The 21,975-nt window shown below is 41.2% G+C and overlaps 1 protein-coding gene across 1 annotated transcript; it reads left to right on the top strand.

Annotated features, from left to right (window-relative positions):
* The first annotated feature begins 936 nt into the window (after nucleotides 1-936).
* On the top strand, nucleotides 937-21,663 carry erbb3a (erb-b2 receptor tyrosine kinase 3a). Its single transcript, XM_035152100.1, has 29 exons — nucleotides 937-1,303; nucleotides 9,200-9,351; nucleotides 9,652-9,838; nucleotides 10,214-10,339; nucleotides 11,248-11,313; nucleotides 11,811-11,929; nucleotides 12,128-12,269; nucleotides 12,450-12,563; nucleotides 13,084-13,201; nucleotides 13,299-13,372; nucleotides 13,484-13,574; nucleotides 13,741-13,758; nucleotides 14,757-14,980; nucleotides 15,071-15,203; nucleotides 15,352-15,445; nucleotides 16,326-16,480; nucleotides 16,559-16,612; nucleotides 16,719-16,860; nucleotides 16,948-17,067; nucleotides 17,163-17,261; nucleotides 17,838-18,023; nucleotides 18,134-18,289; nucleotides 18,394-18,469; nucleotides 18,579-18,725; nucleotides 19,214-19,311; nucleotides 19,393-19,596; nucleotides 19,688-19,756; nucleotides 19,915-20,176; nucleotides 20,507-21,663. Exons 1-29 carry the CDS (start codon nucleotides 1,216-1,218, stop codon nucleotides 21,295-21,297), a joined length of 4,305 nt encoding a protein of 1,434 aa, XP_035007991.1. The 5' UTR covers nucleotides 937-1,215; the 3' UTR covers nucleotides 21,298-21,663.
* Nucleotides 21,664-21,975: the final 312 nt, after the last annotated feature.

Raw genomic sequence — 21,975 nt, 5'->3', positions numbered from 1 at the left:
ACTTATCTTTGGCTAAGATTCAGAATTCAGCAACTTCATTTCACCATACATCAGCTGTGCAGGGCAGAATGACAGTTTCCCACTGGTAATCACAATAAATAATAAATACACCTGTTTAATTAAATTAAAAGTGCAGAGTGCAAGTATGAGCTAAAGGTTCAGTAACTTAAGAACGAAGTGCAGATAAAACAGCAGCAGAGTTGAGCAGCTGTTCAGCCGTCTGCTTGTCTGTGGCAGGAAGCTGCTCAGCACCTTTTTATACCTTTTCAACTCTAAACTTTGGATCATTCAATTCAACTGTTTCAGTTCATTTGTTTCCTTCACCTTTTCCTAACTGATTCAAATGTTATTTCGGTTCCGTATTCTGTTTAATTGCTGCGTCTTGTCCTGGCTGTCGGATATTTCATGCTTTTGATATTAATAATTCTTTAATTTCTTATTGTCCAAATATTGCACATACATGCCACTGTGACAATTCTGAGCTTGGCCCTCGAAACACACAGTCACTCTTAAATGTCTCTCTGCCATGTTAACTATTTTATTTATTTATTATAACTTTTAGTATTTTAAAGGAATGTAGTTCTTTAGAGAAATTGCACTTTTAGCTCAACCCAACTGAACACAGCTCTTTTGTGGTGCTTAATTGTATTATAGATTATTGGATGTTTATCAGTTCCTATTTTGAATTGCTCTAAACCAAATCGCCTTCAGAATTTTAAGAAGTTGCATTGTTACTCTCTAATACTCTGTATTTATAGTTTTACTGTCTGGTGCACGAGGTGTTTTCAGTGTTCCCATTGGATTCCTATAGGTTTACAGTCAGGGCCCTCCCAGATAAATCAGTGCTGGAAGAAAAGAGTCGCTCCCGCCTCTGATTGGCTGCGCGTTGCGCTCCAATCACGGAGCTGTAGTGATTCCTCTCACACAGACCGGAGAGGGCAGCATGTAAAGTTGCGGCTCAGTTAAATGTCACAGAGAGAAAACACTGGAAGCTATTCACTATTTTCATTTTCAATTCCAGGACTAGAGGACGTGGAACAGAGGAATTTAAAGGGCAATCCGGAAACACTGCGCGTCAAATCTGGATTGACTCAATGGACTCTCACGCATTGACACGACCGAGGAAGATTTTGGATCATAAAAGGGACATTTTCTTCTCATTAGTATGAGGGGGATGTTTGTTTAAAAACCAGCAGCCTGGATATTTGACTGAGGATGACTGCTCTCATGAGGAAGGTGCAGGGGGTGCTGTGCGTCCTGCTGGTTTGTGCGCCCCAACTCAGCTGCGCTCAGGCGCCAGAAGGTGGGCTCTCTCTTTCTTTCTCTTTCTTTCTCTTTCTCTCTCTCTCTTTCTCTCTCTTCCTCTCTCTGTCTGATCAGACACACACTCAAACACACACACACACAAACACACACACACACACACACACACACACACACACACACACACACACACACACACACACACTGGACACTAGGAGTTCTTATGTAGGACAACACCTGTCCTCCTCCCTCACAAACCTCACACACACAAACCAGAACCTGTTCTACACATGTGTAAAACTTGTTTGCTGTGACTCACCTGAACCTCTCCCACGATCCTGTGTGTGTGTGTGTGTGTGTGTGTGTGTGTGTGTGTGTGTGTGTGTGTGTGTGTGTGTGTGTGTGTGTGTGTGTGTGTGCTTCACCATGTTTGTCTCAGTTGTTTCAAGGTTTTGCGACAGAGTAGCCCAACCTTTCATCACCTGTTGACGCACAACCAGAGCCAACCCCCAAAGATCATTTATTTTATCTTATAGTCACTAGTGGGGAATTTATTATTGAAGTGAAGGCAACAATGGCACCATTCAAACATATTCTTTTACAAGTACAATTCTTATGTTTTGGGTGTAGTTGACTTTAAATATAGGCTCGAGCTCCTTGTGTTATTGTACAGCTATATCATATTATTGGATGAATATCCATTTTGATGGTGAAGTTGATACTAACACCTCGTTCAATCTGTAGAAATGTATAATATTTGATTATACTGTAGCTTATGTTTTTTATATAAAATATTGAACTTTGAACTAACCAGAGCAGAATCTTATTAGATAATTTTTTTATGATTGACTTATCTCTTTCTTTTTAATCAATTGATTGCTGGATTGTAAAATAGTAAATAATTGTCTGGCCAATAGTCCAAAACACAAATAAATGTACTTTGCTGGAGATAGAAAAGCCACTTGTCCTCACAACAATTATTAACAATTAATGCACTCATCACTTATCAACATTACCAGGAACTCAAGATGTCAAATCAGCAGAACAGGGGAAGAAATATGGAAAATAATCGAACACAATATAAGTATATCAAGAGTACTTTCTTCGAGTAGATGCACTCAGTGACTTTTCTCCACCAGGTCAGGTGATGTGTTTTTGGCAGAGAGAGAGAGAGAGAGGTGTTGTGATTTGAATCTCTCTGTGACCTTTGACCCTCACGCTCTTGTCGCCGTCACCTGGCTGCAAGTGAGTCAAGTGGCGCTCGGTCTGAGAAAAACCATATGAACACAAGCTCATCGATTTTGTTTAGGCAGCTGATGCTCAGATGACAGAACCTCTGGCATCTCAGCTAAACACAAACACACACACACACGCATATACACAGACACAGACACACACACACACACACATATATACCCGGTAGTGCACAAAACAGACAAAACCAACAAAAGCACTAATTGAAAACCCTTTCATTGCTTTGCGTAGAGGCATTTGATTGTTAAGACTTTGTTGATTCACAGACGCAACTGACTCAAACAACGGCAACACACACAAACCAAGTTAACACAATGTGTGTACTTCATTAAAGACACACTTGTATTGCTTGTACTGGCTGTACAATTAAAACAAATATGTATTTCAAATAGAAATTAAATGATAGAAATTCCAGCTGTACAATCTGATGTCGTAGCCAGTTGATAAACAGGCTTGTGTTGTGCAGTAACCAGACTGTGAAGGAGGTTGCTGTTGTTTTGCTGCAAGTAGGACCTGCTGTTCACCTTTGATACGATCATATCAGCTGCGATACATGAGGTGAACTGAAGAGTCACAATCAAATGAAAAACGGTAATAAAGTTTTATAGTGCTGCAAAAACATTTTATTAGAGCTGTGGTGCACTTTTGTATAAAAGTGTGTATTAAAAAGAGAAATGCTTTTCATGTGCTTGTTTGCACATAAATTCCCATACATCACAAAACATGTTCACATTGATGAATAACCAGAGATGTTGCCAACAGGTAGCATGTTCATTTTTATATACAATGTGCCAACAGGAAGAAGAGGTGAATTTGTACTTCACAAATATCTTCAATAATCATAACTGAATTCCCTGAATGGGATTTTAATCATCCATGCATTTTTACTTGGGAAATCAGTGGGAAAAAAAACCCTGATCACAGTATTAAAGAAAGTGAAAAAAGAAAATCCTGGATTAACCCCCTAACCCAGATCTGCAACCAGATTTAATGGGGTCTTCCCTGACCTTTACCACATCCCTCCACCAAGTTTCGTGGTAATCCATCTAGTAGTTTTTTCCGTAATCGTTCTTACAAAAACATAAATCGACAAACAAACTGACAGGGCTGAAAAAAACAATCTCTTTGGCAAAGGTAAAACCACATGTTAGTTTAATATCTCAGTTGTCTTTTATGACAAATCACAGTAGCCTTGAACCATTTTATTTTGCTTTCGTGCTTCTACAGGTGTGACTTATCCAAATAAGTGATGTGTCAAAAAGCAAATATGCTGTCACTCCTGTTGCCAAAGCACAACGTTAAGCAACACTCTGCTTTCTGTAAAGTCAGAGCAGGAAGTCCTGCACTTTGGAAAGAGAAAGAAAAAACACGTCCTCCACTTCATCTGGACACAAACTCTGACTGAGAATGCATCGAGAAGTGAAGCAGTTCATCTCCTCAGGTGTCTGTCATTATGTTTGTGCGCGCCTGTTTGTGTGTGTGTGCGTGTGCTCACCTGCGAGGTATGCGGTAATCTCTGTCCAAGTGCCAAGTTTCTGTTTACCTCAGTCATCGCCTCAACTGCTTTATTGAGCTTGTTTATCTCCTCCTCCCTCCATTGTTTTCTTTCTCTCTCTCGCTTCTTTTTCCAGAGTACAGAAACCTTGGCAACAGACGAATGAAAATAACAGCAGAACCTGATCCGCGTTATGTTTTTCGTCATGTGATACTTTAACACTTTGGCGCCGAGCACAATGACACCATTTTGCAGTGATTTTATATACTGTATGTGACAGTTAGTGATGGAATAATAATTGGGAAGGCCACAGTGTAAGGAGAGACAATGAGAATGAAGTGTAAGTGCAGACAGAGAGAGGCTTGAGCTCACAGCTTGATGCCCTGCACTTGTTTTGCACTCTTTTAAAATAGGCCCATTGTATCCGTGTGTGTGTGTGTGTTTGCACTGATTCCAAACCCTCCTCCCCATTCCTTTTTAATCCATCATCCATCTGCCAACCCTGAAGGTTTTTCTTTGACAGAAGAAGAAAAAAAACTCACTCGGCCAGTTGAGCTCTTGGGCTCCCACAGCAGTGGATTGTGTTTTGTCTGTATGGCGATGGCGAACATACCAGCAGCACATACTGTACTGCATGCGTAGTTACCGGTTTGTCTTTCCCCACAATGCATTGTGCTCCACATACTGCTCCGTGTGCGGAAGATTCTTCAAACGTATGTGACAAAGGTGTTTACGACTATTTCCCAACAGGCAATTCAAACTGCGTAGAGTCAACAGCTCAAGTCGTCCGCTGATAACGCTGAGCTGCTCTCCGGGTTTGACTAAGGTGGAGTAGATAAAGAGCTTCACCCTTGAGCAGCTCATGAACACACATCACTGACTCTTTCAATTAAATGGATTTGAATGGGCAAAAGATATGGCTCGATGTGATAATATGAAGCACACTGGGGAGTCTAATATAAAGAAATGTTATGTTTGAGGTATGTTTCACCTCAGATCCTTCCACATTGGCTGCATTTGCTGATTTAATCATTGTTGAGAGGTAAAAATAAAGAACAGAGCTGTAAAAGGAACAAAATTTAGTCCAACACAAATATGTTTCCTCTCCTTTAACCTCTTAACTATCCCATGACCACGCATGTTCATCTTGTGACCCCCGTGGTCCTGACACTGCACTGAAGGGGTGCTGCAGTGTAGAGACCTGCAGGAGACAGAAAAGAAAGATAAAATCACACAGATAAGCTGATGGGCAGTTAATTGAAAGTATTTTCCGCCATTTATGAAGAAAAAGTCTGCACGTTTTCAGATTTTAGCATCGGATTATGCAAATTCACCTCATTATGATGTTTATAGCATTGTAATTTGCATTTGTTTGGGTTTTGGACTGATGGATGGACAATCAAGATGCATATAGATGTCACTTTTTAGTTGCAATTATGATTTCAATCAGAATCAGTGGAGGCTCATTCTGCTGACATGAAGTTAAAACAGCATTAGAGCCTTTCAGCCCCGAGGCTTAGGTCAAGTTAACTCACTGCAGCGGCCCCGGTTTGTAACACAGGGTTTCTGTGGAAGTTCAGATAACCCTCATGACATCATCAGAGGTTGTTTTTTTTCATCCCCTGGGAAGTTCCTCCGAAGCCACAAAAGATATGATTCAACCAGCATGATGAGTAAACTGTAAACAGTAAAAAATAGGTACTTTAACACAGTCCCACAGTTAAACGGCACAAAACAAACAAATGTATTTTCTGCTTCCAATCATTAACACCATGCAGGGTTTTATAATTTCTTTTTTTGATTTAAGTGAAATGAGCCTTTAAAAACAATCTGTTCAGAGCAAGGTTCTGGGAACTCGATGTTCTCAAAAACACAATAAAATGACTCTTATCAGGACTTTATGGACAAAGGACACGCTCAATGCACGACTGTCTCTCTCTCTCTCTCTCTCTCTCTCTCTCTCTCTCTCTCTCTCTCTCTCTCTCTCTCTCTCTCTCTCTCTCTCACACACACACACACACACACACACACACACACACACACACACACACACACACACACACACACACACACACTGTGCTTTGGGGTTAATAATTATTAAGCACACATCATTTGTGTGACTTGTGTGTGGTTCAACACACATTCCTTGGGGCTTCACAACTGAATCAACAACCAGCATATTGTTGAGATTTCGTTTTTTTTTCTTCATATGACAGTACATAAACATTCAGAGTTAACTGGGTCACGATTATGCTCATAACTACGAGGTTAAAGGGTCAGTTTGCCCAATTCACCATTATCAATTGGTATCTGGCCATGTAGATAGATGTGGGAGGTGTGCAGGGAAGCAGAGAAACTGGGACAGGTGCATGTTGTTGTTCTGAAAACAGCAGGAAGTTAAAATCTGTTATTTGTCTGTTGGTATGTCTCATTTACCGTCACAGGTATAATAGAGCTGCGGGAGTGACTGTGGCCGACAGCTCACACAGCCTCCATGAAATCTAGTGAGGTATTTTAACACAGTCCCACAGTTAATGTCGGAAATTGTTTCATTGTTGTGATGACAAATCTGAACACACAAACACAATACACTAACATTTATATTCAATTTGACTTTCACCCTATATATAGGTTTATCATTGCTTTGATGTCCATTGTTAATTAATGTCTCAAATTCAATGAAAATAATCTGTAAATCTGTTAATGTTCCAAAGTGATCCATCGATAGTTGTTAATACGACCATGGTTCATTTGTAAACAGTGATTCTAGATGATAAATTGACTTTATTTGCTGTACATAGCACCTTTGTAGTCTTATCAACCAATTCAATTCAAAGCGCTTTACACTACAAGTCACATTCACACATTTATACACACATTTATACTCACATTCATACCGTGCTACTATAAGCTGCACTACTTCTATCACAGACTCTCAGACGCACAGTCATCAGGGGCAATTTTGGGTTCAGAATTTTTCTGCCATGCGGACTGGATGAGCCAGGATCGATCCACCGACATTCTGGTCAGTGGACGACCCGCTCTACTTTCTGAGTCCCTTTAATGGGGCCAGTTTGCCAAAATATATGCAAATATATGCAAAACAAATTGTTCAAGCCTACAAGATTTATGGATTTCATTACCTTAAAAAGTAAGAAAGAACAATAATAGGTGAGATAATTTTATTAATATCAGCTCCACATGTTGCACTGTCACTATGTACCAAGGCTCAGAATGTCTCCTCCTGATTTAAGGATTAAGTCACAATTATGGATTGCTGGCAGGAATTGACCTGTAGCCTGTAAAGTAACACTTTGTGACATGACATTCAACCCCGACACTCTTGTGTGATTGCAGAACATCTAAAACCATAGATGTACTGTTCTATTATGAGGGGATTTTGGAGCCTGGTTGCAGTTATTAGAGCAGAGCATCATGGTGGCTGATAAATCAGGTTTCCTGTTCATCGCTCAGCGCTCTGTGCAGGCCAACAGCAAAATATGATATTTACTAATATTATGGCCCTCACTATGCTCTGGGGTATTGTAATGTTGAAACAGGTCTCTTCCCTGTACTGTTGGCACAACTTTTGATGCTCAATATTTTCAGAAGTGTCATTGTAAGCTGTAGGCTCAAACACTGTGGACACGGGGGTGTGCACATACTTTAGCCCATATTGTGTAGGCACCAGCCTGAAAAGAACATGTTGTTATTTGTTGGCGTGTGTGTGCAAAGGTTTTTTGTCTAGATGACGTTCAGATCAACAGTCGAGTTCACGTCTGTTCTCTGCTGCCTCTCGCCCGTCGGACATTTGAATAGCAAAGTAGTTCTCAAGTGACGCTGAATGGCTGAACTCCCTCAGATGGTAAACAAGGCCTTGTATGTTTGTCTCAGAGCAGGACATGTCCTGTACACAATCCTCAGCTTGTCTCGCACTGTTACAGTATGTTCATTGATATTGTATGAGCAGACCTCACAGGCTTGTAGTAAGAGACACAAAACACTCTTTGTAAAAAACTAACGCTGTTGCCTCATAATAACTTTTTAATAATAACTTTTTATTCTTACATAAAACTAGATTTTATGTAAGAATATCTTTGATTGTGATACCACTACATGAACATCACTGGAGGCTCTTATTTTTAACCTATGCTCTTTTCTTCACACTGAGCAAACGCTTGGTGCTCTGCTCAGTATAAACAGCAGCAGCACAGTGACTGACTCTTAGTTAACCTGCACACACACTGTACAGACCCCAAATATTTTACATTTTTTATTATGCCATTTCATTTCAGATTGTCATCATCATTACATAATTTTTACCACATGATGAATGATTGGTTAAATAAGCTGTAGATTGTGTCCTTTGTGTTATTGGTTGCATATGTTTGATTGGAAGATTGAAAATAGTGTATTTCAGACCATATTTTTGTTGACCTTTGACCTTGACCTTTGATTGATCCACTCCAAAATTGTATCATTTGGAGATAATATTCCCAGTTATGGTGTTACACACACACACACACACACACACACACACACACACACACACACACACACACACACACACACACACACACACACACGCGCGTTAATGACGGAACATGTCACTGACACTGTGGCTCAATTTTAATAATAATAAACTTTATTAACTTCTTTTCTTAACAGTCCTTTACAAGGAAGAATCAATGAGAATATCACAATGGGACATGAGCAGAGGAAATATGACAATAAAAATAAATCAATAGGATTAGTCTGTGTAATGTCGATCATTTTGTAAAAGCTTTCATAAAAACAAAAAACGGTTTAGGAAAAGATTTAGAAGAAGCTGCGATCGGTGGTGAATTCCATAATAAGGCTTGTTCCCCCTCTGTTACAAGGTGAGACCACTATGCATTGATCTAAGTGGTCTAGAGGGCCCACACCAGGTCAATTCATCTGAAAGGCTTTTGGGTGCAAGCACATTTAGGGCCTTAAAAGTGAGAAATAGAATTTCCACATCAATCAACATCAATACATAGAAAAATGAAAATGGTCAAGTCATTGTTGATTTTTGTCTTTTCATGGATTTTATTGACCATCCACACATATCACCAGACTCATCCTTCATATTTGTGTATATTATGTGACATGTTGACATTAAGGACACCCGAGAGTTGACCAAGATCCCCTTCTTTTCTTTTCCAGTTTGTTTCGGCACGCAGAACAAGCTGAGTATGACGGGAGACTCAGAGAATCAGTACAACCAGATGAAGGAGCGCTACACCGGCTGTGAGATAGTGATGGGAAACCTTGAGATCACCATGATGGAGCACCACAGAAACTTCTCCTTCCTGCAGGTGAAGCGTCTAACACACTGAGGCATCAGAGAGCAGAATAAATCTCTCCTATTAAACAACAATATGTGTGTCACTGCATATGTTACTGTGAGCTTAGTCCAGACAAGACTCCCTGTCACAGAGGATTACGGATCTCTCTCACAAGAACAATTAGCTCATTTATGTCTCCGTCGTTGTGACCTGTTATGGTGACTAACAACGCAAGTCAAACACACCATGCTGCCAGGTAATGATCATTCTGATAAATAAAACATCTCTATTAAATTTACTGTCTTTTTCGCATTTTTTTTAATTCCACAGTCTATCAGGGAGGTGACAGGCTACATCCTGTTTGCCCTCAACAATTTCAACCGCCTGCCTCTGGACCGGCTGCGCGTTATCAGGGGCAACACGCTGTTTGAGAACCAGTGGGCTCTGTCTGTGATGGTCAACTACCAGAAGGAGGGGCAGTACGGCCTTCAAGAACTGGGCCTGACACACCTCACAGGTACACAAGACTTCGCTCAGTTCTAGTGAATGAGTGTTATTTGAAGTGTGGGAGGCTGGAGTGGTGCAGATAAGAGCTCAGGTTGGATGTAAAGATGGGAGCTCCCACGCCCACACAGTGCAGCCACACCTTCAGCCTACCAGTCGTCAGAGAGCGGCAGTGTGTGCAGTCCCTGTGATGTGAAGTTGCTGGAATGTCTCATGAGCTCAGTCTCTCAACCGCCACTGTAACACAGGCTCCAGCTCATTATACTGAGTTTGTATGTGTTGTATTAAACAGCGCATGGTGGAGTGTGATAGGATGAGTCATTGACCTGTTAGGGCTTGCTTCGCTAATTGTTCTTCGCCCATTAACATGCTTGTGTGCCTCCCACAGAGATACTGGAGGGAGGAGTCCAGATCATCCAGAATAAGTACCTGAGCTTTGCCCCGCAAGTGAACTGGCTGGGCATCGTGAAGGATGCAACAACTCCGATTGTGCTCACGGACAACGGGCCTGAAAGTGAGCGAAAAGCATGGTTATCACACATGAGCACAAGCTACCTTCATGATGAGTTCACATTTTCTCAAGTCAATCTTAAAGGAGACATATCATGCTCATATTCAGGGTTTATAATTTTAATTTGGTTTATAACTTGAAAAAGGTTTACATGCTCTAATGTTCGGAAATAACTTTCCGCATTCTGTCGATTGCTGCAGCTCCTATTTTCAGCCTCTGTCTGAAACCCTTAGAGTTATGGCCCCCTTCCTGATAAAGCCTAGTCTGCTCTGATGGGTCCGCTGGCCCACTCTGTTGTGATTGGTCAATCACCTCTCACGCGTGTAGGAAATGTTGTCCTCTGGTGTTACTTGGCTTTGTTCAGGGGGGTGCCAAACTAGCTGCCAGAAATGCATTATACAAATGTGGGACAGTAAAGCTGCTTTCATGCACTGGACTCGGCAGTTCCTCCATATTTTCTCTGGAGGACGTGCATGTGTGAACACAAATGTCTGATATGTTCGGTATGTCCATTGCTATTGGCTGCTCTAGCCTGAGTTAGACTACTTGTGGAGTTGGAGTCACAGTCTTTTATTTCCCTCTTTGTGTCACTACCTCTCCACCACAGCTCAGGGAAGAAACTCTGTCTGGTAAAATACAAACAGGGAATTTTGCCCTAAAACAAAAGTAACTCTGGAAGATCCTCACATGGTTCATACTGCAGAGGCCTTATCTATCTGAAACCACCAAAACAGCGACCATGCATTTGGTCTCTCATCTCTTCCTCTGAGTTTACTTTGAAGCAACCAATACCTCTTTAAATGTAATGGGTGTTAGTTTAAAGAAGACTTGAAAAATGTCATTTAGACTCTTCTTTTCTTTTTGCTTTAAAATGTGAAAATGCATGTGTTGATGATGAAATTGTGTCTCAGAGCCTTGTGACAAGGCGTGTGGAGACGTGCCATGTTGGGGTCCAGGAAGTGACAGTTGCCAGATCTGTGAGTCACTTCATTATACTCATTTTCCATGTTCTGGAACATGTTTTAGTGTATACAATTTTCAAACATCACAGTTGAACAAATAAATATTAAAATCTTTATATGAATCGCCCAATTAAAATTGCTGTTGTGCTTTCCCACTATCACACTTGATCACAGTTGATTTTTGCCAGTACATGACGCATCAAAATCATTTACAGTTTATATCAAGTTGATTATTTATCCACAGATTTACACAGCAACATAACGTAAAACCGACGATTTGTGTTTTTCCTGCAGGCCTGCGTTCTTTTACTTCCTACCAATGTCATATATGTCACATACATGAGCGTTATGTCATTTTGAAGACATTTGAAACACATTACTGCAAGAGATGTCGTCATTTTAAGTTTTTAAAAAGTGGCACAAATCAGTTTTTACGAAGAATTACATCATGACATTTGTAAATCTGTGGTGTCATGGATTAACAGAGCAACTCTCTCTCATCTTTCCCTCAGTGACAAAGACTGTGTGCGCCCCTCAGTGTAATCGCAGATGCTTTGGCAAAAACCCCAGCGAGTGTTGTCACATTGAGTGTGCAGGAGGATGCACTGGACCCCTGGATACAGACTGCTTTGTGAGTCTGCTGCTTCAATAACTCATTGAATGTCTGTAGTCGTGTAGATATGTCACAGTGGGTAAATAATAAAGTAAAGGATAGCTGGATTCCATTTAGCTACATGAGTTATCAATCTCTTCCTATCATAGAAACAAGCACACAAAAGGATAAAGCAAATGTATAATCTGTGTTGCTGGAAATGAATTTGTTTTACAGGTGTGCCGGAACTTCAACAATTCGGGCTCGTGCTTGCCGTTGTGTCCTCAGACCCTCATCTACAACAAGCACACGTTCAAACTGGAGCCCAACCCCAATGCCAAGTACCAGTATGAAGCCATGTGCGTGGCCCAGTGTCCTCGTGAGTCCCCACACAGGCTGCCATTTACCCTCATGTTCACACAGATTGTTGCTGCACTCTATAAACAATGTGTCAATCATTTAAAACTTTATCAAACTCCAGCTTGACTTGCTCATGTGCACTTTGGACCATGTTATTAGATTTACTCATATGACACATATGTCTTGCATTTTTTTGTAGTTAACTTTGTGGTTGACGGCAGCTCGTGTGTGAGCAAGTGTCCACCTGATAAAATGGAGGTGGAGAAGAGGGGAGTGAAGAGATGTGAGCCGTGTGGAGGCCTCTGTCCAAAAGGTATTTGAAAGAAAACTCAGCTCCTGCTTTACAATTCACTTCTGTGGTGAGAGGTCAGAAGTCTTGTTTGCTGTCCCCCCACAGAATTATTTGGGAACATGGGATCTCAGGAACACCTCCAGGGAATCCTTTCAAATTTGACACAAAAGTTAACTTGGACTCTAAAATTAACTGATCAGATTTAGGAGTTCAAAAGTCAAAGGTCAAGGTCATGGTGGCCTCTCAAATCCTGATTTTACCCCTTGAAAATGATATCTAAGGTTGTCATTTGGAGGCATACATCTACAGTGCTGTAATTCTAGTTTATTTCTAAAATATGAATCTACAAATTAGCAGTAGCTGTAGCGTAAATGCAGGATAAAAACATTTAATATTCTCCTATAAAATGAACTAGAATAAAAAGAAACAAATTAAGTACATACAAATTGTTGCAAGTTTGAGGAAATGTATTCTCCATCGCTGCCCAACTAAGTCTGCTGATTGCTTTACCTAATTTTCCTATTTTGTTGCTTCCTCTCAGTTTGTCAGGGTACAGGATTTCCAAACAAGCAAACTGTGGACGCTCACAATATCGACAGCTACATCAACTGCACAAAGATCCAGGGCAGTCTGCACTTCCTGGTGACTGGCATCAAAGGGTAAACGAAACTCCTACTTGTCTTAAAGATTTGAATGTACTTCATGGATAATGTTTTCACCGGGCATTTCTTTTTCTCTCTTCTTTTCTGTACAAAGTGATGAATATAATAACGTCCCAGCCCTCGAAACAGAAAAACTGAAAGTATTCAACACAGTGCGGGAGATTACAGGTGCGTGTAGGAGTAGGTTTTCAAACTTTCATTGTATTTATGCTATTTAAGTCTTATCACTGTGTTTATAATCAGTTTAAGGCCTCTGAAACACAATGTCTCCATTTTCAGACTACCTCTGCATCCAGTCATGGCCAAAAAACATGTCTGACCTGTCAGTCTTCTCAAACCTCCAAACTATTCAAGGCAGATCACTTTACAAGTGAGCAGAAGCAGTTTATTTGTCTCCTTGTTCTAGCATCGACTGAGGTCATGTTGTTATGTTGCATTTTTGTCTGAGCAGACAATACTGTACCTTCTCTGTCGTGACTCTCATTGTCTTTTTGTGTCTTGTGTCTCTTCATCTCCGTCACTTTTACACCATGCAGAGGAGTGAGCTCTCGAAGGTACAGTACACAGTTCACACGCCACCTCATCATGTGTGACATTTGTGTATCAAATACTTGTTCTTGCTCTATTGTATCATAGTTCTCACTGCTGGGCTTGTGTGATTTGGTGGTGGGCACAGCTCTTTAATGAATCCTCATGGTTTCTTTTCACATCCTCTAATGGTTTCAAAGTGTTCAGGAAGCAAATGTTGGCATCTGAGTCTGGTCATATTATATGAAAGCACAATTCCATTTCGATTTTGGTCTTAATTGTGAAATGTAATCACTGCTGACTACTTATGTAATATTGACATTTAAGTATATACTATAGATTTTGAATATGGGTCACTAAAGTACAATTTGTGAAGAAATACAAATGATCCCAGCGGAGATAGGTGAAATTTAGATACCAAAATGCAAACACACTCACTTAAGTGATCAAGCTTGATTAAAATCCCCACCAGTTTCTTTAATGTCATTATATTTTCTAAAAGAAGTTCGTCAGAGCATCTGTAAGCCCCGCTGGACGCTTGCATGTTTAGATCTGAAGATGAACAACTGAATCTGAGCCACTTGGATTTAGCTACATTAATGTTGGAAATGTGTATTGTCTCTGTGAATGTGCAAAAAAAATATTTAGCATCACGTTTTCAAACTCTTGAATTCATAAAAATGTTTTTATCCTCTCCTAATGGCCCATATTAGTGCAAAGTTGCCTCAAATTTCATATGAAAGCGATGGTAGATGGGACAAATACATTGAAAAATGGGGGAAATATATTGTTTGCCTCAATTCAGATTATGGGGAATAAGTCATGTGGGTGATGGCAGCACACAGCAGCTTAACTCGGCCTCGCTGCGACTTGAAATGTGGGCTACTACTTGGAGGGATACTGAAGTAAAAAATCTTAACGCTGTAAATTCAGCAGTGGCTCTATTTCACTATTTGAAATTCAGTTTCCCAACAAATTTAGAATCAAAACAACTACTTTCTTTCCCAACATTAATTTTTTTCAGTTACAGGGCCTACTCTCTACTGGTGATGAGGCTCCCCTCTCTGACCTCTCTGGGCTTACGCTCACTACAAAAGATAGAAAAAGGCGACGTCTACATCACAGGAAACAAGAATCTCTGCTACCCTGACACTATCAACTGGACGCGCATAGTAATCAGCAGCTCCAGCCCCGCGAAACGCCAGAAGCCAATCGACATCAAGAATAACAGACCCAGAAATCAGTGCGGTGAGTGAGGTTTGGTCGTTTAAATCACTCTCCTCTCTCAGCGTTAACGTAAATGATGACACAGTTAGTTTTGGTCCCCTGTGTCTGCAGTGAGTAAGGGTCACGAGTGCGACCCCCTGTGCTCCTCTGATGGCTGCTGGGGTCCCGGGCCAAACCAGTGTCTGTCCTGTAAGAACTACAGAAGGGGGGGAACGTGCGTGCCGGACTGCATGTTCATAACCGGGTCAGTCTTTACAAAATAACTTATAATAAGAATCATCATATCCACCCTGTTTGTCTTGTGTGAGTAATGTTTGCTGTGGTGTTAGTCAATGTTATCTGTACTCTGGTGAAACATTTTGAAAGTGAACGACTCTTTGCCCTGAACGCAGGGAGAGGCGAGAGTTTGCTGCTCAATCAGGAGAGTGTGAACCCTGTCACCCCGAGTGTAAGGTCCAGGAGGGGAAGGAGACCTGCACAGGCCCGGTATGCTTCTCTCTATAATAATAATAATAATAATAATAATAATAATAAACATAGTAATAATTAATTTTTTAATTAATTTAATTTTAAAGTGCTTCACAAGAAGATACAACAACAATATAATGGAATAGAAGTATACAAAATTAATTAAAATTCAAATATGGATGAAAGCTTTTTTTAAATTTACTTTTAATTCATCAGTGCCTTTAACTAATCTATTTTACAAGGTCAAACAATCATTGTATTTTATTTGCACTATTTTACTCCTTTAACTTTTTAAAAGATAATAATATGCAGGTTTGAGCCTTTTTATTTATTTTACCTTTTTAAATAATTTTGCCTTTTTTCTACTTTTAAAATCTTTTGCTTGAAATATGTTTAAACTTGGCTTGGTTGTGTAAAGCCTTAAAAGTCATCAATAAAATCTTAAAAACCTTCAGAATCAATGCTGCGAGGTGAAAATCTGTGTTGTGTGGTCATGTTTTCTTGAATAACAATCTCAGCAGCAGCATTTTGTACCAAATGGTGATGCAGGGATGCCTGAGAAATACATGTATAGAGGAAGTTGTGGAAATCTAGCTTGGCAAAGACAAAGGCATGGACGACCCTGTGCATATCCTTAAATGTTAGGAAGGATTTAATCTTTGAAATCAACTGTAGTTACTAACTGATGTAAGGCAAGGCGGGTTGTGCTTACAGTTGTAATTTGCACAAAACAAACAAGCCCTTCAAGTTCAAGAATAATATAGTAATAACTTTGGGTCTGCTGCTGCCACCTACTGGCTTTACCTTTGACATGAATTCAATCCTTAAAGTTAACTTGAATCTTTTTTGTCTCCTTGCACGTCTTCATTTTGTCTGAACTGTTCCTCATTCTCTCCAGGGGGCAGATCAGTGTGTTGCATGTGCCAGCTTGCAGGACGGCCCGCACTGCGTCCCCTCGTGTCCTGAGGGCGTGATGGGAGGAGAGGGGGTCATCTTTAAATACCCCAACAAGCAGGGCAGCTGTGAGCCATGCCACATCAACTGTACCAAAGGGTAAGGAGTGAAGAGATGCCTGTGTATGGAGGTGTACGCCATGTTTTCCTGCTTTAACCAGACTCCTTTTGCGTTCAGGTGCTTCGGTCCAGGAATTGGAGACTGTGGAGGGTCTTCACGTTATATTTCTGGGTAGGTTTATCTTCTCGTTCACACATATTTTAAATAAATTGTATATTTTGATTGAGAATAAAGTGTTGACAATGTGACATCTGTTCTTTTTCATCTCTGTCTCTAGACAAGAGACTACAGCCATTGTACTGGGAGTGATCGCCCTCATCTTCGCGTCATTCTCTATCTTCGTGCTGACTGTTCTGTACCGAAGAGGTATCGCCATTCGTCGCAAGCGAGCCATGAGGAGATACATGGAAAGTGGAGAGGTCAGTAAAAGGCTGCAGCTTAGATGGCATGATTCTTTTATTATGCTTCACTTGAGGATTGTTAATGAACGCTCTATTTTCCAACAGAGTTTCGAGCCTTTGGAGCCTGGAGAGAAAGGAGCTAAAGTCCACGCTCGGACCCTGAAGCCCACAGAGCTGCGTAAGATCAAGCTGCTGGGTAACGGAGTGTTCGGATCAGTCCATAAGGTACTTGTGGTTGCCAATGTTGCCTGGACAATGTATTTTTGCACATGTAAGACTTATCGAAGAAATGACGTATCTCTGTTTTCTGTGCTTTATAGGGTATTTGGATTCCTGAGGGGGATACAGTGAAGCTCCCTGTGGCCATAAAGACAATTCATGATCGCATGGGTCGACAGACCTTCAATGGGCTGACAGACGTAAGAAAACATCATTTAAAGGAGAACTGCTCGCTGCCTGTGTGCTTGAAAGTTGACTTTGAAATGTTTCAGCTTAAACTATTCCTTCAGCATGATCCCTCTTACTTCTCCAGTGCTGATATGTACACTGAGTATGATGAGTAATACTCCATAGTCAGAACTTATATGTAGACACTCTACTACTTGGCTAAATTCCTATTATGAGGCAACGTTGCGTCCTCATTGTCAAACTAGAGTGGCACTTAGTTGAGTGCATACCTCCAACAAGGCCCAAACAGTCCCCTAAATACACCAGATCATGGATCTTTCATCAAGAATCATGAATTAATCTCTGAGATATGAAAATGTTGAAAAAAGGCTCAATTTCACAATTTTAAAGAAAGTGAAAAAAAAATCCTGGAGCCATCCCCTAAACAATCCAGATGCTTTCCTCCTCGAAGGAACAAGCTCTAAACCCACAGAACTGCTTTTCCAACAGACAATCAGTTACTTAGAAGATTAACTTTGTGTGGACTACTGCTCAGAATTCATGTTAACACTAAATGACTAACAAGATAACCCATGTGGTCACTACAGCACATGTTGACGATGGGAAGCTTGGACCACATTAACGTTGTCAGGATCCTGGGTATCTGCCCCGGGTCCAGCCTGCAGCTCGTCAGCCAGCTCAGCGGCCAGGGCTCCCTGCTGGAGCACGTCAAGAACCGCAAGAACAACCTCAGCCCGCAGAGGCTGCTCAACTGGTGTGTTCAAATCGCAAAGGTAAAGGATCAACCTTTTTCTATTTTTGTGTGTGTGTTAGGCCTAATTTCACATTGTGAGTCTACTCCACCGATCAGCTGGGAACTTAAACACTATCTTGCTCTGATCAGGGTATGTATTACCTGGAGGAGAACAGGATGGTCCACCGGAACCTGGCTGCCAGAAATGTGCTCTTGAAGAGCAATTACACCGTCCAGATCTCAGACTACGGCATCGCAGACCTGCTGTATCCTGATGACAAGAAGTACTTTTTCAATGAGTTCAAGGTCAATACCAAACTTCATTAACACAGGATTTGACGTTCAATGACCATTTATTCGCCGTTTTTACTGAAGTTATCAATTGAGAGATTTTCTGTTTACATCATCAGACACCGATCAAATGGATGGCCTTGGAGAGCATCTTGTTTCGCAGATACACACACCAGAGTGATGTCTGGAGTTATGGTGAGTTTTAATATGGCCAAGTTTGATTAAAATTCAACATTTGTGACAGCAGTGGCTGCTGCACCAGTAGCCCTGTTTCATAGCACACTAAATCCTTTGTCCTCATTAGGTGTGACAATATGGGAGATGATGTCTTACGGGGTAGAGCCGTACACAACAATGCGTCCGCAGGAAGTTCCTGATCTGCTGGAAAAGGGCGAGCGTCTCTCTCAGCCTCAGACTTGCACCATTGATGTCTACATGGTCATGGTCAAGTGTGAGTGTCTCGCTTCTCTACTTCTTTTATATTAGGTCTGAACTAAAAAATAGCAATAAAGTTCACTTTATAGTCGTACTAGCACTGGCTGAAGAGATGGATTAAAGTCAAATATCTTGAAAAATATTGAATAGATTTGAAATTTTATGCAGACATTTCTTTTCCAAATCATTTCGGTTATATCTCTTAACTATTAATTAAGTTTTAGATAGCTGGAAATCTGATAAAAATTCCATTAGCCTCAGCTGCACTTTGTATTTAGAGCCAATTAGCAAATGTTAGCAGATAACACAATAAAACAAGATGGTAAACATGGTTAAAGTTATACCTTGCAAGCACATCAACATGGTAACATTGGCAGTTTGCTTAAACTAAGCTGTGTCCAAGTACAGTCCCACAATTAGCATATCTAACTACATTTTATTTAGTTTCTGATGCTCTTTATTGTGCATTGGTGTTAAAGTGTAATTCTTGTTCTCGAATTCCAGGTTGGATGATTGATGAGAATGTACGGCCAACCTTCAAAGAGCTGGCCAATGAATTTACCAGAATGGCCAGAGACCCGCCTCGATACCTGGTGATAAAAGTAAGAAAGACTGTGCGTGTTTAAGCTTCAGTAAAAGTGAACATGCAGTGCACTAATCTTTATCTCCCCTCTGTCCTCCAGGAGGAATGCAGTCAACAGGTCACGCCCCTGGATGAAGTCGCTCACTGGAGTGCAGACCTGGAGGATCTGGATGAGCTAGACATTGAGCTGAAGGACCAGGAGCGAGAGGATGTCATGGATGTCATGGATGGCAAGGCGTCAGCATCACAATGCCTGTCCCAGTCCAGAAGCCTAAGTCACGTCTCCAGGGTGGACACTCACAGAGTAATGGATACAACTTCTTAACAATGTTATGGCCAATTTATATTTGGAAAGGTCAATATCTAAATTTGACTCCTGTATTTTTTTTATAAAGGTTACTCTTAATCCATCGAGTGCAGCTGAATATTTGCCTATGACCCCAGGTGTTGACAGCCCAGGACAGGTAGATCAAACTTATGGTGTTCAGCCACATTAACTGTTCTATGTTTTTGTACTGTATGTACCCTTACTGCGCCCAGCGGAGTACAAGTCATAATATCTAAATATATGTTACTGCACATCGTATTACTAATACAGCCCTGTTTGTGTTGTCCTGTACAGGCTATGTGGCAGTCACGCTCTCGTCTTAACTCAGCCCGCACCGTGTCTGAGAGCTCGGAGGGCTGCAGCACAGCAGTGGAGCTGGAGATGTGTGAGGACTTTCCTCTGGCAGGGAGCCTGAAAAGAAGACGCAATCGTGAGGACAGTGCTTACATGTCGCAAAGGGACAGCATGTCCGGGGGTCCACCAGAGACTCCGTCCCCAGAAATTGAGGAAGAAGACCAGAATGGATATGTGCTTCCTGGAGAGAGCCCAGAGAGAGGTGACAGCATTATTCATTATAGCATCATAGTATGTGGCCCTTACAATGGGAACTTATTGCTTAAAGGAATACAGTATTTCAACATTTTGGGAAATACATTTGTTTGCTTTCTTGATGAGAATTTGATGAAAAGATTGACACAGCACTCTCATGTCTGTATAGTAAAAATGAAGCCTCTGCTGGTTTGCTTTGTTTAGTTTGGCAGAAAGACCAGAAAAAGGGTGGAAACAGTGATCTGAAAAGATGTAGCCTACAGCAGATTTTAATGTTACCTGTTCCCCAGGAAATGCAAAAGGGTAATTTTTTTCACTTTCTTCTCTTCTTTTTTAGATAATCTACTTTCTTCATCTCGAGCCACTTCTGGCAGGATGGGCAAGTCTCATTCATTAGGCCTCTTGGATGACCCCGACGATGAGGAATATGAGTATATGAACAAGCAGACACCTGTCTTGCAAATGCAAAACAGCCACTGGCTGAAACGAAACAAGGCAAGAACTTCCTCCGTATCGTCACAAGCGACAGCGTGCTCAAGTGATACCACGCCGTCTCTGGAGGTCAGGGGAGTTCACACAAGGATCAAGGACAACTCTGAATCGGAGCAGCCGGGTTCTAACGAGGTTCAGTATGAATACATGGACATCAGAGGTGGTGACAAAGAGGAGATCCCTCCAGCACATGAACCTCCTCCTCCTCCAATACCAGCGAAGCTTGTGGCACAGGTGGAGGATGAAGATGAGGAGGAGGAGGAGGGGGAGGAGGGGGAGGAGGAGGAGGAGGAGGATGAATACCTGGAGGACAGTAACTATCATTACACCAACAGACAGCCGAAGCTGCGACAGGCTCTTCATGACAGGAAGGAGCTGCATGAGAGGGAAAACGGCGAGGCGTATGAGTACGAAGACATGGACTGCTTTGGTGCCTCACAGCCTGGAGACGCAGTAGTGTACCAGAATTTGCGGAGGGAAGGAGATGGAGCAGTGGACGGCACAGAGGGGAATCGATCTGGGTTTGAACCTTATGTAAAGGTGCGAGCTGGAGTCATGCCTGGGGAGCCTGCAGCCGGCGACAGATCTTTTGACAATCCCGATTACTGGCACAGCAGAATCTTCCTGAAGTCCTAAGCAGTGCCAACATGAGGAACATTTTAAATGTCATCAACCATGAAGGACCTGAAACAGGAAATGTAATCAGAAGCCTCAAACACCAACTTAAAAAACCCAGCATATGTGGCTTTACTGTCTGTTACAGTGTACATCCTATGTTGTATATAGGCCTTTGATTTGGGGGCATTTCCAGAAGTAATGCAATAGCACTGATTGTTGAAAACTCCAACAGAAATGAACAGATTACAAGCTATATTTCTCTGTTTACATTTGGAAATGAACAAAGTAAGAGAAAATGTTTTTTCACTTTCCTATGTGTTATGAGACCTCTTTGTGTGATTATATATGAATTTTATACTCAATTAAAATACTTTGAAATTTGAAGCAATAACCTTTTGTTTTGAATTTCCCAGTGTAGCATGATCATGTGTGATATGTGTGAAATGTGCATCGACAAAAAAAGTTCCCACACGGGTCGATCGGTTTTAATCGTGTGCTGGTCATGGTGTAATTTCTGTGAATTGACAAAGGTTGTATCTTTTTCCAGAGATTTCAGTCACACCCATAGACTGTAGATGGAGACCAAACTTTAAAGGGATCCTGTCAAATGGCCTAAACTTACTCTATTTAGTGGTGTTACGTCATGGGCCTAAACAGCTCTCTATAGACTGTATACCCATCAGCCATCATGCACCA

Source organism: Hippoglossus stenolepis, chromosome 3 (genome assembly GCF_022539355.2).
Source record: "Hippoglossus stenolepis isolate QCI-W04-F060 chromosome 3, HSTE1.2, whole genome shotgun sequence".
NCBI lineage: Eukaryota > Metazoa > Chordata > Actinopteri > Pleuronectiformes > Pleuronectidae > Hippoglossus > Hippoglossus stenolepis.
The sequence above is the reverse complement of the archived record's forward strand: the minus strand, read 5'-3'. Positions and strand labels throughout refer to the sequence as shown.

Bases quoted from the DNA above. Each gene is read 5' to 3' on its own strand.
- erbb3a (XM_035152100.1), top strand. From the start codon at position 1,216: ATGACTGCTCTCATGAGGAAGGTGCAGGGGGTGCTGTGCGTCCTGCTG. The intron at 12,270-12,449 runs GTGAGTCCCCAC...ATTTTTTTGTAG, and splicing joins GTGCGTGGCCCAGTGTCCTC to TTAACTTTGTGGTTGACGGC. The intron at 14,981-15,070 runs GTGAGTGAGGTT...CTGTGTCTGCAG, and splicing joins CAGACCCAGAAATCAGTGCG to TGAGTAAGGGTCACGAGTGC.